Source organism: Hippocampus guttulatus, chromosome 20, assembly GCF_054856545.1.
Source record: "Hippocampus guttulatus isolate MCC_2025c chromosome 20, RoL_Hgut_1.0, whole genome shotgun sequence".
Lineage (NCBI taxonomy): Eukaryota > Metazoa > Chordata > Actinopteri > Syngnathiformes > Syngnathidae > Hippocampus > Hippocampus guttulatus.
In genome coordinates, this window is record NC_141280.1 from 7383664 (window position 1) to 7402384 (window position 18721).

General features: G+C 44.5%; 1 protein-coding gene across 1 annotated transcript in view; it reads left to right on the forward strand.

Moving 5' to 3' along the window:
* Nucleotides 1-18464, forward strand: part of LOC147187810 (uronyl 2-sulfotransferase-like) — a 33644-nt gene extending 15180 nt beyond the window's left edge. Inside the window, exons 2-8 of the mRNA XM_086101094.1 lie at nt 3384-3427; nt 6569-6724; nt 10864-10943; nt 11022-11175; nt 15464-15561; nt 15641-15798; nt 15947-18464. Of these exons, the coding sequence (XP_085957220.1) occupies nt 3384-3427; nt 6569-6724; nt 10864-10943; nt 11022-11175; nt 15464-15561; nt 15641-15798; nt 15947-16239 (983 nt within the window). The 3' untranslated portion in view covers nt 16240-18464. The remainder of the gene's footprint in view (nt 1-3383; nt 3428-6568; nt 6725-10863; nt 10944-11021; nt 11176-15463; nt 15562-15640; nt 15799-15946) is intronic.
* Nucleotides 18465-18721: the final 257 nt, after the last annotated feature.

An 18721-nucleotide genomic window follows, 5' to 3' on the forward strand; every position in this document is an offset into this window, starting at 1 on the left:
TATCTCGTGTGTTTGCATATGGTGTCAATTGTGGCCTAAACGTTTACGAAAAGCATATGGCCGTGTTTCTAAAGTTTACAAGAGTAAAGGTATACAAAGCTATTCGATCGCCTATATAGCTACAGCTTTTTATTGCATAATATTATCCATTGTTTGCTAGCTTCTTGCTTCCTGACTCTGGTCAGTTTGAATGATTGACACCCCATTTTGAGCAAAAAAGAGAGCAAAATGGGGATTGAATCAAGTTTGGTAGGCCCGCATTAACAATGTGAAGTACTCGATGGTGGCTAGCATGCACTAGGAGACACCTTATATGATTGTAGCAAGAATATTCGTGGAAACTATCATTTCCTCTATAAAAAGAGTTCTCCAAAATCCTCCCGCAAAAAAAGACCTTCCGCACTTCTGTCTGTCTTAAAAAGGGAGCGCACACAATCTCCAGACAGCAGCATGTGGTGAAAGTTGAGAAGCGCCTGACGTTGACACTCGCCGGAGAACCTGTAATCGGCTTGGACACAACCGGAACATTCCAGGGCAGCAGCCCAGTGACCTTGCGAGTCCGCTTGGCTTCATCACGCTCATCATCAACCATTCCTGCGTCGCTGTCATAGACGTTTACGGTCCCGCGGCGTAGCCTGGCGTAGCATTCCAGCGACCAGAGGAAGAGGTCGGATTGGCTCCATGCGCAATTGGCTGTGATCTAGTTATATCACTTATAGATGAGCGCCATGCCATAACTAACATTACCTTTGACTGCATGGTTTTGAAACTCGCTCGAAAGTGGTATCGGTGTCAAAGTATCGGAACCTAATAAATTAGTTAGATTAGATCAGGAGCCTTGAAAACTCCCACACAGCGATCATAATCAAATTTAACGGCTGGTTTAAAAATTATGTGCTCTACTGTTTTGTTTTGTTTTTTATTAATTTTTTTTTAATGAGCTGCGGTGGTTTATGTGGCTGTATTGATAGAGATGCTAATTGGGCCGAGCAGTTGCGGGCCAGAAGCAAAGCCACAGATCTTGTGACCCAATAATCCAATTAGGCTTTTAGCTACGTGCCTGCGCGCTGCCACATTCCACTTAGCTCGGCCATCAGTCACTTCCTGACTCACACGCACACAAATATGTTTATGTTTGACTTGTTTCCCTCCCCACTTAAAAAATATACTAAGAGGCTCAATCTGTCTTCATTAGTTGCTGGGTGATAACCAGGAAACGGGCCGGAATTTGAATCAGCATCGTGCTGCGCCTGCAGACATTTCCCCTCTTGACCTTTGACCTCAACGTCATTACGGATGATAACCACACAGGAAAAAAAAAAAAAATTGTGTTCGCAGCACTCTGAAGTTCTGAGACCTTTGTTGAACCCCATGTGGTCAAATTGAGTTGGAATCAGGTGACGAGTCATATTTATATATTTTTTAAGACCATGCGTAGTTGCAACTGATTCATTTTGACATTAAATGTCAATTGTTTTGCATTTATCTATCGGTTCTGCTTTATGGATATAGACCTTATCGTATAGAAAATGGTCACAGATGTGTTAAAGATTTCATTTCTATCAAGTACTTAATTTATTTTTCGGTTTCAAGTAGGGATGTTCAATACCACTTTTTCAGAGCGGTTACCAGTACAAGTTTTCACTCTTGCTTGAGTACACGCCGATACCGATACTATGTACCGATACCACTAGAACTTATGATACACAAAATTTCAAGGTATCGGTACTCACCCACCGCATGTTTTAAATCATGTGCCAAGAGTATAAATGTATACTGTAGACTAGAGGTGTGATATGGACAAAATCTTTTCTCATGATCCAGGTAACTTTATATCTCACTAACTTTTTGAATGAACATTCATGGTATATGTTTCGTTTCATTCACGCCACTGTATAAAATAAAAACAAACAGCAATGACTGCACTCCCGCTAATAATGTCAGCAATGTCCCGGCTGCTCCACCCAACCATAAATTACTCCAGAAAGTGATCCGTCGTTACAACAACCGCAGGGACGCCCCCAACCCCATCCCACCTCTCATCGGCAGCCTGTACGGAGTAGGCTGACTGTTGTTCGCATGACGTTAACATAACAAACAGTGTGTTCCTGTCACCAGGCCAACCTCAAAGAGCTGCTAATAAATCAAAAGGTCACTGTCAGGGCTGGGCGGGATTGGTTTAAAATCCATCTGGGTCGATAACCTCGGCGAAATTATACCACATAGCGCGCACCACGACTGGCACTCATGTTGGTTTCGCGAAGACGCTCGCGTGAGCTGCCAAATGGGGGAACATTGGTTGTGTGTAAAGCAAATGTGTGGATGTGTATCTCCTTTGAGAAACACAGTGAGATTGTTCTCTTATGTAATATTTCCTCTCCTCGCAGCTTGATTCCCTTGCTCGCTTGCCAACTTGTCTCCCTCACTACCGAGCGCCGTCCCTCTGGGCCGCAACCAGCACCTGGACGTTCCCCCCACCCAAAAAAAAAGAAAAGAAAAGAAAACAGAGAGACGAGTGTTGATTGTGGCCACAAGAAAAGGCAACTGTCTGAAGTCAGCGCCTCCATTCAGACGCGGTGATGAAAAATCCTTGAAAGAGCTCAGTTGTTCCCACACTGAGCATCTTTGCACTGGTCAACTGTATGTGCTCCTCCCGTTGGGAGGAGCGCTTGGAGATGGAACAACACGCAGCGTCGCAGTCCAATGAAAAGTTCTATTTATTTAGTTTAAAAAAAATAATTGTCTACAAATGTATTCATAAATAAGCACCGATTGGTCGGCATGTTTCGATTGGACAGTGACAACATATTTTTGACTCTTGCTATTTAAAAAAAAAAATGTGGGCGACTGGTAGCGCCCTCACAGCTCTGACCTTCCTGTGTGCACTTTGCATGTCTTCCTCATGACTGTGTGGGTTTTCTCCGGGTATTCTGGTTTCCTCCCACGTTCCAAAATCGTGCATGGCAAGCTGATTGAACACTCCAAATTGTCCCGAGGTGTGAGTGTGAGCGCGGATGGTTGTTCGTCTCTGTGTGCCCTGCGATTGGCTGGCAACTAGTTCAGGGTGTGTGTCCCCCCCCCCCACCCCCACCCCGCCTACTGCCCGAAGACGGCTGGGATAGGCTCCAGCACCCCCCGCGACCCTTGTGAGGATAAAGCGAATCGGAAGATGGATGGATGGATGGATAGATGCTTTTAAAAAAATTAAAAAATAAAAACGTTAGCATCGACATGCTAACGAGAATCAATGTTCCCTTGATAGCAAAAAAAAAATGTTTTGTCTTTCTGGATAAAGACAAAAAAATTGTTGATACTTTAGCGTCTGTGTTTTTTCACTTGACACTGGCGCAATTCAACGCGGTATTTTTGTGTTCTCTTTGCAGGGTCGTCGACATACGAGGATGACCACGGACCTCCTGTTGCAAGGGTGAGTCCCTTTTTTTTTTTAATTAAAGCAGTCGACATAACTGCCAAAAAAAAAAAAAAAAGACCAGTTTGCCCACTGAATATTTCTGAATATGTGATGCAATGTTCAGCAATGTTTTGCACCACCCAAGAAAGTGAAAGTCAGTAGGCCGGGAGGGGGGGGGGGGGGGGGGGTCGGGATTACATAACAGGTCTTCCCGCCCCCCCCCCCGCGCTTTACCTCAATCTCCAGCTTGCAGTGTTACAGCTCCGACAGACACACTCGCCATTTCCTCGACGTGACCTCTTGTGTCGCACACATTTATTAAAATGTTCCTTTAAAACACAAAAATGATGCCAAAAAAAAAAAGACACAGCAAATCTGCCATTTTGGTCTGAAGCGGCCATTTTAAACCCTCAAGCCATTTCCAGGTGTCCTTCAAAGACGAGCTAGTTTTACAGATTTGGTGCGACTGAATTCCAATTATGTATACTCCATAAATGTTCGTCAAATCAGATAAGATATTTTCTTTTGTTTCAGCACCGCTTAACGGCAAAGCGTGGCGACAACGTCAGAAAACACAACACTTGAATAACTTGCCTCCACGACATCAGATCGTGACCAGACACAGAATCCTTTTTTTTTTTCCTTCAAAAGACGTCCCCTAAAAAAAAAAAGTCATATTTTCAAACACGAGTAAAAAACCAAAGGTGGGCGTGCGTTCTTGTCGTGCCTGCTTCTCCGTGCAGATGTTATTCTTAGCGTCGCGTGGTTTTTCTCTACGCTCTCATTTTTGCATGGCGCTCCAAACTGTCATGTCAAAGTTATAATCTTTGGCCACATTTACCGTTAGCGCCTGCACATCTGCATGCACGCATACTTCGACACACACGCGCGCGCCGCAATGCGAGCAAAACATCAGTACGGTGATCCCTCGCTACTTCGCGGTTCCTTTATCGCGGGTTCAGTGCATCGCAGATTTTTTCAAACATAAAAAATATATATACTGTATATATACAGTACTGTATATGTTGCTCTATGTGACTCGCTGTTGTTTTGCAGCTTCTCGCGGACCGTTTGCGGACTTGAAAATGTTGTTATTATTTTTTTTTACCTATTTATGTTAATTGGTCGCTACTTCGTGGATTTTCGTTTATCGCGGGTGGTTTTGGTCCCCATTAACCGCGAAAAACGAGATTACTATAGTCATTTGGAGCCCGGGCGTTGATAAAATGCCCTGGAGGTGGTGAATGCAACATTACTGCTAACGTGACTTGTCTGGAAGATGATAAATTAGGAAACGGGCCATGAACCGCACTCAACTTAAACTTTCGGCACGTCCTGTGCGCTCACGTTGCGCTTTTAATTATCGTTTGGCCGACTCCGTCGCAACAAGTTTGAAGTGAAGCAACACGCTTGACAGAAACGTGTGTGAACTTGTGACACAAACTGTGAATCGCTTTTTGTGTGTGTGTGTGTGTTGGAGGGGGCGGGGGGGGTGCGTGCGTGCCCTTCATCCCTTGGCCCAATACCACACGCAGAGTGACGCACGCACATTCACACCTTGTTCCCGCACGGGATGCAATTTCGTTTCATTGCCGCGCGCCAGTCAAAAAACCACAAACAAGTAGCGAGACTTGGCGTGACGTCACGGCCACGCTCTTCCTCATCGCGCGTCGCCTTTTCGCTGTTTCCGTTGTTGCTCTCGCGGGCTTCTCATCTGGCAAAAGATTCCGTTTGGAACTCGTTCACAGTTCGGCGACCAAAATTCAGCTCAGAGCGTGTGTGTGCGTGTGTGCGTGTGTGTGTGTGTGTGTGTGTGTGTGTGTGTGTGTGTGTGTGCGCGCGTGTGTGTGTGTGTGTGTGTGTGTGTTGATGCAAAGGTAAATGTGTCTGCAGCAGCAGAGTATTGCATTGGTGCCAGCATTCGCCCGGTAAATCGTCCGCGATCCAATTTATGGCCTGGTGTGTTCTAAAAATAATATTTCATCTTATCGTACGTTAAGCAGGGATGGCAATTTTCCGCGGATAAGCGGAAATCCGCCGTTTTCTTTCTTAAATTGATCATTTTTGTGAATAGTCTAAATCCATTGAGAAAAGTTTAGGGGGGGTCAGATACCTTATCGTCGAGTTTTCACGAGCTCTCCCGATCAGTCTTTCCATCTTCCGATTGTAAACAGCCCTGCGATTGGACGTGTATAATGTCTTACTTGTTGTGATTGGTCGCCCCGTCCAGGCCACGCCCCTTTCCACTTTTTTCATCACTAGCCATTGCCATCCATCCCTGGTTAAGAGAAGACTGTACTGTCCAACCAAACATGCCCCAAAAGTCAGTTGAGCTTTGAAAAGGGACCGGCAGCGAATGTGTTTCGATTTCAATAATTTAATTGTAAATCATTCTGACATGAGTTAATAAATCTCATTTCTAAAATTGGAGTTTTCTGCGTCGAAAGGAAAAATTGGAAATTGGTTCGGACTGTGGGACACATGGAATAACGCCCCCCCCCACCCCGCTCACACACACACACGCACACACACACACACACACACACACACACTCCCCTCCCCGCCACCCCCTCTCTTAGGACAACATTACAATTCCAGACTGGGAATGTTAACATAACTCCCTGCATTCCTCTTCCCATTAGGAAAAGGAGATAAAAGGAACATGCTTTTGAAGTCCGGTACCCAAACTATGTTTTGAGATCTTTCTCAAGTTATTTTTTTAAACTCCTGCAAGTTACTGTAGTTTTTTTTTTTTTTTGAATAGAATTGTTACATCTCTTCCGAATCCTTGACTCACATCCTGTCAATTTGTGGAACTCTTCCTCTTTACATTCACTTCAGCGCTACTTCACAAAAAAAACAAAAAAAAAACAAGATCATTGACCGAAACATGACTAAATCTTCCCCGTACTTCTGCTTAGCTGACACTTGGGTTCAATTATTTTCATTCTGTTGAATCACTGAGTCATGGCCGCTTAAGAGGTGCGTCACGAACGGCAATCGCCCGTCTCCATTTCCGAGCAACTCGCTCTCGGCGGGATGCGCTGCAAACTTGATAAACATGCTTGCTTGCTTACGTGTGTGTGTGTGTGTGTGTGTGTGTGTGTGTGTGTGTGTGTGTGTGTGTGTGTGTGTGTGTGTGTGTGTGTGTCCTAGGTGCTCCCGTTCCCAAGTCAGGTGGTGTACAACCGCGTGGGCAAATGTGGCAGCCGCACAGTCGTCATCCTTCTGCGCTTGCTGGCCGAGAAGCATCGGTTCAACTTGATCTCGTCGGACATCCACAACAAAACGCGACTCACCAAACATGAGCAGGTGAATAAGAAACTGGGTTTTTTTCTGTTCCTTGCCGCTTTTTATCAAACGGCTGGTCCTACGCGGGGCCAAAACACCAAAGCGTTAGATGGCATCGGGCGTCAGATATCGTGGGCATCCCAGCATCCCACGCCGGCTAAGTTTAGGGATGCTGGTCTGCAACCCCTTTCCTCAAACCAGCGATGCTCGTGGTGCACTCGTGGGTTGACGCCAAGCGGACTTGCGGCAGGCATAGTGACCCGTCTGTTCTGTTTTGGGAACCCACAGGCGAGTGGGAATCGGTAGAGGGTGCGTGAAAGCCCACTTCCTGCCCGAGCTCCAGAAACAGAGAGCCGGTCGGTATCCGTAGGCAGTGGGGCCCAAAAACAAGCTCCCGGGGGGGGGGGGGGGGGGTTGAAACTTTACAACCCCAAACAACGTCGCGGAAATCCTTTGCGAGCAACCGGTGTACAGTGAATCCCGTTTTTAATCGCACGGAAGGCCTTCCAGAGCCGACCACTGGACCCGATTTGGTACCGTGCTCACTCAAATGCGAACAGTATAGATCGGAAAACAACCCAGCATTTTTGTTTTTTTTTTACATTTTATAAAACCAGTTTTACATTGGGGTTTTTTTTTCAAATAAATTACCAAAAAAAATCCTACACAACTAAATGGAGTTGCTTTTTTTTTTTTTACTGTTTACAGTAATTATATTTTATAAAAACAGTTTTATATTGCTTTTTTTCTGAATAAATTACCCCAAAAAATCCTACACAACTAAATGGAGTTGCTTTTTTTTTACTGTTTACAGCAATTACATTTTATAAAAACAATTTTATATTGGGTTTTTTTTTCGAATAAATTCCAAAAAAAATCCGACACAACTAAATGGAGTTGCTTTTTTTTTTTTACTGTTTACAGCAATTACATTTTATAAAAACAGGTTTATATTGCTTTTTTTCTGAATAAATTACCAAAAAATAAATCCGACACAACTAAATGGAGTTGCTTTTTTTTTTTTACTGTTTACAGCAATTACATTTTATAAAAACAGGTTTATATTGTTTTTTTTCCGAATAAATTACCCCAAAAAAATTCCTACACAACTAAATGGAGTTACTGAATAAAGTCGCGATACCACCGTATTTCCACCGCCAAATGCAGCTCTCTGCGGCATCAGACCCCCCCCCCCCCCCCACTTCACCTCCGCTTCCCCCCTTTCCCCTTCATGAGTCCTGCGAGGACGCCACGGGGCGCAGGAGGAACGGAGGGGCGGGGGGTTGCAGGTATGCTTGGAATCTCTCCGCGTTTTTTCTCTCCTTGGTGAAAAAGAGGGGCCGTCTGGCCAGACGGCCTCTGGGCTCGGTCAGAAAAACCCACAAACACTCGCTGCCAAACGGGCCTCAGGTCGACTCATTGACCCCTGGGAAGAGGGAGCGCTTTACAAGGAGCGCTTTACGTCGGTGGCCGGCGCGGCGGGGGTTAACTTTGGGGCTATTTGGTTTGGACGCAATATGGAGTTGATACAGGCGGAGCTTGAGTGTAACCCAGGAAGAGGGATTAAAATAATACGATAGCTTGGACTCTCTTCTGCCCAAACGTTAAATCAGAGCAAGTGGAAATGTACCCAGTGGCAGGGTGAGAAGCCCAAAGCTGACTGAGGCCCAATATTAAGACCCTTGTGTACATAAACAAGGATACATATTGCCAATGCTATGACATAACTGCCAGTTTATAAGAGCAGCGCATTCAAGCAGTCTGCCCGATAAACGCCGCCCTTCACAGAACGCCGCTGCCCATAAGAAGGACTCATTCAGGTTTAAAAGCCAGAATATTAGCTTTTCGCGCCAAACGAGACGGCCATAAAAGCCAAAATTGGCTGCGTTTTGGGGGGGGGGGGGGAACAGCTGATGGCGCGAGTGGTGCCATTGCTGTGGATGCCCGTACTTGATTGTTGGTGTTTGAAAAGTGCTCTTTATATGTTGGAAACTTCCACATGCTCGACATCCACTCGCTCACCGGCTCCGACAGGAAGTACATTTAATCTAATGTGATCTGTCACAGGAGATTCATCAACATTTGTGGCGTATGAATATATTTTTATATCTGGGATATTTGCATTTGAGTGCACTACTTGCCTGCTCAGCCTCTCCAAACTGTCGTCGGCCACTGGTTTTGTGGCAGTGATTCAAAATTTCAATCTGCATTGAATATCGTCACAACGGTCCAGCCGATCAATAATACAGAGGAGCTTTCGCGGAAAAAAAAAATTATCCCGATTTTGAGCATATAACACTTTATAATACTTTATAATAATAGTTAACCATATTTACAATCACTTTTTTTTTTTAACTTGGGGCTGGAATGAAAAAATGAGCCAAGTCTCTGTCACTGAAATGTGTAAATGCAGTCTTGTGAATTTGTCAACGGCCTCTCAAAATATCCACACCATTTTTTTTTGGGGGGGGGGGGGGCAATCCGCTTTTTCTTTGGCAATCACGCTATGTTTTTACGGTTCAACTGAGCCTCAAAAACCCAATTCAGGGTCACATTTTTTTTTTCTGGTTCATAGGTGGTGCTCAGTCGCTTGACGTGCAACTTAGTCTCATCCGGCCGCATTACTCAGTGTGTTCCGGACTTAAATTTGTATTATTTTTAACTAGTCACGTTAGCATTTTTCCATTGAACACATCAGCAATTACCCTCATGATGCATTATTATTATTATTCTAGTTCAACAAAGATACCTGGTTGCTAAAATGGTGCCCAAAGTGGATAAGAACCGGAGGAGGGGGAACAATTTCTCACCGTACACGTGTGAAGGAGATAACAGTAAAGATTGAGTCAAGTATGTGTAAAGGGTCTATGTGAAGGATGCGTCTGTCAGATTGCATAACCCCCCCCCCCCCCCCAATTGGCGTTTGTGCAGCCGATGACATCACTGCCATATTTCACGTTTGCTTTGGCTGCCGCGAGTTGCGCGCTCCATGCAGACCTTGAAAGCCTTCAGGAGGTTCTTTCATTCACAGTCAAGGGAAGAGGAAGAAAGTTTGAGTGGCACTCGGCGGTGCAGACCTCAGCCAAGGTTGAACCGTGTTCAAAGATCCATCCAGCAATTATAAAACAGAGCTTCGTAGTTCATGAAAGACCGGATTATATCCTTTTATCTCTGGAACAGGTGGAGGAATAATTCAATCATGACAGAAAATTGTTTTTCCAACAAAATGTTTACTTACGTTTGTCCTTGGCTGAGTTAGCAGGCTACTTCCAGATTGGTGGAGGTCGCCGGGACCGAACCATTTTTTCCCCCCATTAAGTATCATGGCGTCGTTCTATCGTGACGGAAGTGATGCTCAATTCTTCTAATAAAATTTATCAAATTCATGTCACGCCACAATTATGTTTTTTTCTGGCCGTGTTAAGTGGCAACTTAGCACTTCCTGGTTCACCCAAGACAACTGGCAGGTACCATTTTTTTGTTGTTGTAAAATAGGGGTGATGGTTCTCCCGTAACAAACAACAACAACAACAAAAAAGTCTTCTTTGCTAAAAATAAGACCTATACGCGTTAAATTAGCCTTCATGTGCAGGCTACGTCCTGTTTCGTGGGAGTTGACACAATAAGTGAAAAAATAGTGGAACCCGATTTTTTTGCAGTCTGTTGTCACACTACTTTTCCAAGCTGCTTCTCGCGAAAAATAAAATAAAATAAAATAAAATTGTTAAACAGAGAAAATATATGCTCAGGAGGACCCAAACTTGACTGATCTTTTTACGTATTGCGATCATGTTGACTTTAATGTCGAAATGAATCGCCGATGAATATCGTGAGAGGAAGCTAACAATGATGAAGCCCTCAAGGGATTGACTGCACTGAAGTCAGTCCTGAGAGCAAATTACAATTATCCGCTCGATTTGATTCATCACTTATGATGTCACTTTTTCAGTTTCTAAAAGCGCATGTGTGTGTTGGTCTTTCATAAAGCCCCTTATTAGTGGGGGATGCATGTGGTTTCGCTTAGCTTCCATTAGCTCAGAGCTAAGCTAATTGGTCCTTATCTGATCTGTCAGGTCATCTTTTATTTCTTTCTCTTTTTTCCCCCCCAACAATTATTTCTTGCGGAGTCTTTCATTTTTTTTCTTCTTCTTTATCCTCAGGTGGATCTAATGAAGAACATCAGTAATATCCCTCAGCCGTTCCTCTACACGCGTCATGTTCACTTCCTCAACTTTACCAGGTGAATAAACACACTTAAGCAATACTCGCCTTGTTGTTCTGAACCGCTACTCACCGTTTGGAACCTGGCCTTTGTCAGGTTTAAGATCGAGGAGCCCGTCTACATCAACATCATCCGCGACCCCATCAACCGCTTCCTGTCCAACTACTTCTTCCGTCGCTTCGGCGACTGGAGGGGCGAGCAGAACCACCTCATCCGCACCCCCCAGATGACCGACGACGAGCGATATCTGGTAGGTTCCCTCTCTGCCGCTCTGACGGGCATTGCCAACCACGGCGCTGTGACAGAATCGCGTTTCGATTTTTTTTGGGGGGGGGGGGGGGGGTGTCGTTTCATGCTGCCGAAGCAGACACCGAGATCGAAAACATAATTGAGCGACATCATTACCCAAGACGCTCCCGTTAAGTATCACAACTTCTGTTTTAGTGACCACGTGTCAGAAATGACTTTGCGACTCCTACCGCGGTGAGCGGTATAATATTATGGGATGACAAAAATACTGTGGAAGCTCAAGCTGTAATGAGAGGCTGACACAATGTCATCCCGGCTTGAGTCTGACTGGCAGTAATTGAGCGTTGCGCCGCTTGTCTCCCTGCAGTTTCGGACCATGTGAGTTGAGTTATTGAAGTATGCAAACCAGCGGGAGGTGGGGGGGGGGGTCTTGCTACATTTGAAAAGGGTAAAGGTGAAGGTCCTGTTGTTGCAGACCAGCTTACCTGTGGATGACACGTGTCACATGGATGCGAGATAATTCCTCTTTGTAAGTAAGGAAGTGCTCGCGAGCGGAAAGCTGTCTGCGCCAGAATTCTGGATCACCTCTCAGATCACGACTGAAACACTCACTTCTAATTTTTTTTTCCCCCCGTTTGCACACACGACTGGTGGTTTTCACTCACAAACTACTGAAATACTCTCACATTAACTGCTGAACCACTCTTTCGTAGCCATCCTCTACAATGGAACCCGCAAATGAAATAATCTCACTCGCTCTCTCACACATTAAACACACTCACAAGTTTCTGAAACACTATCCAGACACTACACAAAAATTCTGCTCACAACACATACACACACTGCTCGTGCACACAAATGCTACTGAAACACTCTCACAAGCACAACTGATTTCATCATACTCACACACACACACACGAAATGTTCTCTCGCAGTTTACAGAAATACTATCAGACACTACTGAATTGTTTTGTACACATTCTGAAACTCTTCCACTCAAGTCAGGTGTTCTCCCATAAAAGCAAAACGCTCTCAGCACATGAATAAAATGCTCTCATGCTTAGCTAAAATCCTCTCACACATTACTTAAAAGGTCCTCAAACGCTTTCATATAAATGGAACATGTGTCCGTAGTGTGTGTTGAGTGTGTGTGAGAGAGAGAGAGAGAGAGAGAGAGAGAGAGAGAGAGAGAGAGAGAGAGAGAGATCATTTCGTTTGTGTGTTCCAGTAGTGTGTGAGAATGTTTAAGTAATGCCTGCGAGCTTCAACAGTGGTTGTTGTGAGAACATTTGAGTTGAGTCTGAATCTTTCAGTAGTGCGTGTCAATGCATTTTAGCAGCTCTGGTGAGACATTTCAGTTGTGTGTGAGGCGTGAGCGCGTGAGCAGTGGCATGTGAGAGGTACCGGTAATCGAAAATATTTTTTCAGCGCCCATTCCTTAATCAGTGTCGCTATCCAAACTAATCCCGCATATGAAGTGTCCTTGAGGGCACGTGCCAAGAATCCAGACCGCTTTCTGCATCACGCCAAGAGGTGTCATTGAAAGAGGCTGTCAGCTGGCCCAACGGCACCCAACGTGCGAGTTCCCCGAGACATTCTTGCGGTCGCCCTGCATCCCCCCCCCCCCCTCCCCTCCCCAACGTATGTGCACAACATTTGAATGCATATTGTGCACACACCCCGGTAGGACCTGCAGCATAAGCATGTCAACAAACCAATCCAGACAAGGTGCCTTGTTTGTTTGTTAGCCAGCCAAACACAAAATGGGATTTCGTCGACGTTTGGCGTCGAGCTGTCGTAAAGCCCGAAGGTGAATTGATTAACTTTGGCTCTGGAGCCCAATCCGAAAATCTGGGACTCATCCAAATGCGGTTTGTTTTGCTTTGGCACGGGTCCGAACTCGACTGAGTGTTGTTTTGTGCGTTTATGTCATCAGTATACAGTGAACGCCCATTTACTGTAGACAGCGAGGATATCTTCCAGACACCCCGCTATATGTAAAAACCTGCTTTTTGTTTTGTTTTTTTAATAAGTGGTCACAATAACAGATAATGGTTTTGCAAAAAAAAAAAAGAAGGCTGTAATATGATGAAAACAATTATCATAAGGGAATAATGTTGTAAAAATCTTTTTTAAATAATTTTTTTTTACATTTACAGCAATCTAAACAAATGTACCCCGTTGCTCCCTGCTTGTTTAGTTCACACACTCGCATTTCCATGAAGTGCAACGAGAGGCTTTTTGACAGATTAGCGCCTGTTTTGCTCCACTTTGAAAGACTTTTCACTGGGCCTAATCCACACAGAGAATAGTGACAATGAGCCCGAGTGTGCACACTGGTACTCTCCCACAAATACTAATGACTTGCGCGTGAGCGCGTGCACCACTAACGTGCACGCGCCGTATAGAAATGAGCCTTGAGTGGATTCCTCAAAAGTAGGGTGCAGCACGACAAGTATGTGCAGCCACAAAGTCCGCAAAGTACTTCCTGGATGTGGGCCATATGAGTCATATGAGCAACAATTGAGATCCATTTTTGATCCGCTTATCCTCACGAGGGTCGCGGGCGTGCTGGAGCCTTTCCCAGCTGTCATCAGGCAGTTGGCAGGGTACACCCTGAACTGGTCGCCAGCCAATCGCGAGGCATATAAAGACAAACAACCATCTGCGCTCACAATCACACCTAGGCACAATTTAGAGTGTTCCAAAAAAAAAACCGTGCATGTTTTTTGGAATGTGGGAGGAAACCGGAGTACCCGGAGAAAACCCGCACAGCCACGGGGAAAACATGCAAACGCCACACAGGAAGGCCGGAGCCGGAATCGAACCCTCACCGTGCTGCCACACAAATTGTATATATTTGTGTTGACAGTAAACTTCAACTAAAAGTGGCAATCAACTTTTTAAAAAGAAAATGGACTATTTTAAAATAGCATTTGAATCTCAAAAGATGTTCCCCCCTTTCCTTTTCTCCATGGAAGTCATGTGTTAAAAGGAGTTCCACATGGTGGGGGGGAAAAAACATGAAAGAAGATAATCCTCGCACAACCACCTGGCACTTCTATTTGACAGTAGCAATCGTTCCTCTTCCTGAGGAATTCCTTCATCCCGACCGGAAAAAAAGTCTTCGCCCAAGCACCTGAAAGGGATTTCAGACCTCCTGGCTGCACAATTGAGCTTCTAGGGAAAAAAATTCTAGTACAATACCGATATACAAGTGTAAAAATAACCAACACCTTCCAGTCAAATTGACCTGTTATGAATGTGCGTCCCTTTACGGTCAGCTCTTAATCATCCATACTTAAGATTAAGTTCGCTACTGTTAATTGTAAAAACTAAACAAAAAATTAAGTGTCAGTGAATGGAAAGACCCCCCAAAAAATACACCATCATGGTGACCATTTCGCCTTGCGTTTCGTCTCCCGCTCCAAGGTTGAGGTCAGTCTGCCTGCCGGTAATCTGGGTGATGGACTATGTTCGCCTTGGTTTTGGCGTTGACAAATGGCTCCGGTTTCATTCCGGCCATTTCCCGCTCATCGGTAGCGTGAATCTTATTCATCACACTTTCAATGTCGTTTCACTTTTCCGATTACGTCGTCTCTTCGGCGCGACAGGCATGTAAACGGGCAGCTGGTGTGTGATGTCGAAATCAAAGTTTCTCCAAATGAACTATTATTCTGTAGAATTATCAGGTGGATACGAGAAGACTGAAATGTTCGATAGCTTCACGCTCCTCGATATACTGTATATCGTCTTATTTTTATTGTTTAACTCATTCAGTACCAGCCAATTCAGGACCAAGTCTTAAAAGACGTTTAAAAACGTCTTTGGGAGTGAGTGAGTTAATAGAGCCCTTGCCTCAGTTCACTGGGTTTAACCTGCAAAAAAAAAAAAAATGCTGTTACTTCTATTTAAATGGAGAACCCGCATCTCCATTTTGTCACAGTGGCTTACTGCTTTTACAGCCGTGTGTCTGTTTTTAATCGCTGCGCGCACGCTGCCGGGGTGGTTGAAGGTTCACGACTCTTATTTATGTATTCATTTACATCTTTTTCATCGGCGTGTGGCCCTTCGCCGCTTCTCGGGGCCAAAGTGTACCTCGGGTGAAATTGAATCGATTGCTCTGGAAGCAGGCGTTGGTGCAGCGCTCCCTCTAGCGGACGGAATGAGTTGGTACAGTTCACTTTGAATGAGACCCGAATGCTGCTCACATCCCACATAAACTTCATTCGGTTTTTATCAGCCAGCGACAACTCATGCTCATTAGATGTTGATATTTTTTTTTCCAGGACATAAACGTGTGCATACTGGAGAATTACCCGGAGTGCTCCAACCCCCGAGTCTTCTACATCATCCCATACTTTTGCGGGCAGCACCCGAAATGCAGGTATGTGCTTTCTCAAGAGCTTCAATTGTGTCTTGGCAGGCACGGCTGGTCTGACGTATTTTGTTGCTCCGTCGATCAGAGAGCCGGGTCCGTGGGCTTTAGAGCGGGCCAAACAGAATGTACTGGAGAACTACTTGCTGGTGGGCATCTTGGAGGAGCTGGAAGATGTGTTGCTCCTGTTGGAGAGGCTCCTCCCACACTACTTTACGGGAGTGATCAACATCTATAAAAGCCCCGGTAGGCCAATGTCCTCCTCAGGACAGTGCGACATTGACGTATGAGTGTCCCGACTTCCAATTTACGCTCTAAAGTTTGGCTGACACCACAAAAAAAAATTACACGTGTGAGTTCTTCTCAAAAAGTGACCAAGTGTGTTTGTATGTAGACCACAGGAAGATGGGCAACATGACGGGCACGGTACGCAAACACACGCCCACTCTGGAGGCGCTGCAGGTGCTCTACCATCGTATGCGCTACGAATACGAATTCTACAACTTCATCCGGGACCAATTCCACCTGACCAAGAAGAAAATCGGCCTCAAGTCGGACGCCCAGCCGCCCGCCTACACGCCCGACTTCCTGCGGGAACTCGAGCTCCGGACCCCCGAGCCCCTGGATGAGGACGAAGAGCTGGACACTGATCTGGAGGACGCAAACAACTGGCTCATCCATCAATAAAAACAATTTTTCGTTGTTTTGTTTTGTTTTGTTTTTTTGAAGCAGTATGACACTAGCTTCCTCCCTCCACGGCGATGACGGCCTGAGGGTGATGACAGTTGCCCCATCGAAGGTGAGATGCGTTTGGATACAAGACTTGTGGACGGGGCTCGGCACTGGCGACGAGTCGGACGGGAAAGGACGAGATTATTTAAAAATTGACTGAGGATCATGAGGAATAAGGCTTAACTCCATTCTACATGAAGCGCAGCTTTTCTTTTTTTTTTGTGTGTGTGCTTGTCTTCACGGCTTGTTCTTCAACACAGAAGCGGTTCTTGCTGTATTCTCCAGGAGAGATGAAGCACCGGAATGTGGACTGGGGCCTGGGAAGATAGGAAGGTACGTTATGCCAAGAGTTGATGTCTGTGTTTATGTGATACATGGAAAAAAGATAAGAAGCCAAACATCAATGAATATTCAGAACTTTTCTATGAGTAGTATACAGTCTGTGTATCCGTGCCAAACGTCGCCAAGACAGGACGCTGGTGAGAAGCGCGTTTCCCCTGAGGAGCAGTTTGGTTCCGTTCAGTGTGGTACGATTTTTCCCGCAGTTGCGGTGCGATGCCTGAAGCTCATTTGAACTCAGAGCAGTATGTCGATTGTTTCGCCAATCAAACCGCACAACACAAAATAATCGCTTGTTGACTTTGAATTGATGAGAAAGAAAATGCTCATGTTGAGCCTGATCCTGCGATCGTAAATATTGAACGGGTTTAACATTTAACGATTCTCAGCTTCGGCCATTTTCAGAGCATATCGGGGTTGGAAAAATTACAGGATAGTCGCTAAAGATAATCTCGCGTGGGGGCATCCGACAATCGAGCCATTGCTGACTTTTATCGCGAAAGAGGAAAAATACGCGGCGGGTGCAAATCAAGCTCTATACCAGTCCAAACCTGATCCAACCGAAACCGAACTGTACCACTTGTTGGAAACGTGGCTACGAGTGATTTGTGCGTTTTTGTTCCAAGATATTATTCTTGTTCCGAAAGGTATAAATGAGGGTTAAACCGTCTGCACTCTTTTATGAATTCAAAGAATTCCAGCAAAGTGCGCAAGTATGACTGAGTTTGACCTAAATAGCTGAAAACAGAGATTTATAGTTTGCTTTCACTTTATTGGGACTTGAAGTTGGCCAGTTATTTGTTGCAAATAAAAGATTGTCTCATTGATACAAGTAATTCCACTGCAAAAAAAAAAAAATTAGGGAAATAAAGATAGTGACCCTATGAAAAAAAAGATCCACACCCCGACACTTTCAACACATTTAAACTTAAAAACACACTTCAACCGACAGTATTAAAACGCACTTTTCGAAAGTATTTCTTCAGCGCCTCTCTTGCTTTCACTAAATGGGAGACTATTGTAGAACATCACTTTGAAGAAACAAAAAGAAGACTTTGCTCGCAATTCTCCACGTAGGAGGCAAAACACTTCAGGATGGTTTTGCTTGTTGGTTTGTCACGCTCAGTTGAAGTGAACTGTAAAAATAATTTCGCCTAACACTTCCGTTAGCTCAATGCTAACAATGTAAAATGCTGTAGACGTCGACATGCTATCGGTATTTTAAACAGTCATACAATTGTTACTTTAACACACACGTACACGTGATGAATACAATAATATTAACAGGTTTATAATCTCAGTTTCCGACATGAGCGGCTATTATTTGCTGATAATTGCGCTGTGTCTCTTCCGGTCGAATTCAGTGTTGCCTGGCAGATTGTAGCACACTACACTGACGGTAACAGACTAAATTTCGCCGCCAGAGAGTTTATAAAAAGTCTAAACTAACAGAATTATTTGTATATCCGAAATGTTTATAAGTAAGGCAGTGCCTGTATACTGTAAAAAAAAATACTTTGCTTTAAAACCATCGGAATATAGCGATTTCCACCAGCAGCGAAATAACGTATTCCTTCTCGTATACGATAACCTTGCTCGGTCCTCTCCCAAAGTTGTCCTGCTTTGTGTTCACCTTTCTTTTAATTTATTATTCTTATTTTTCCTCTTCATTTCTATGCACTCGGTATCAGTTTCTCAGGAAGGAAAGACAAAACTGTTGTTTTAATAATTGTATTGTTTTCAAAAACGGCGGCTATGGAAAAAAAAATCCTGGCATTCCATGGGAAGCCTTTGGATGAGTTGGTGTCAGAAAAAAAATTTACACTCTTCCAAAATAAACTTCCTCAGAATTAAAGAGTGTGTGTGCTTTGTATGTGTGCTTTTTCTTCTCTTTTTTTTGGGGGGGGGGGGCTTTTCAGATATTTACCAATTTTTTTCCTATATTATAAACACAAATGAACTTGCCCAAAGAGGTAATGTATCATGCTGAAACTGTTCCTGAACAAAGTCGTCATGTTGCGTACTTTTTCTTCTTACGTTGCGGCAATAAAACCGTAATTTTGATGATGCAACAAACCCGACAGTTTGTTGAATACAG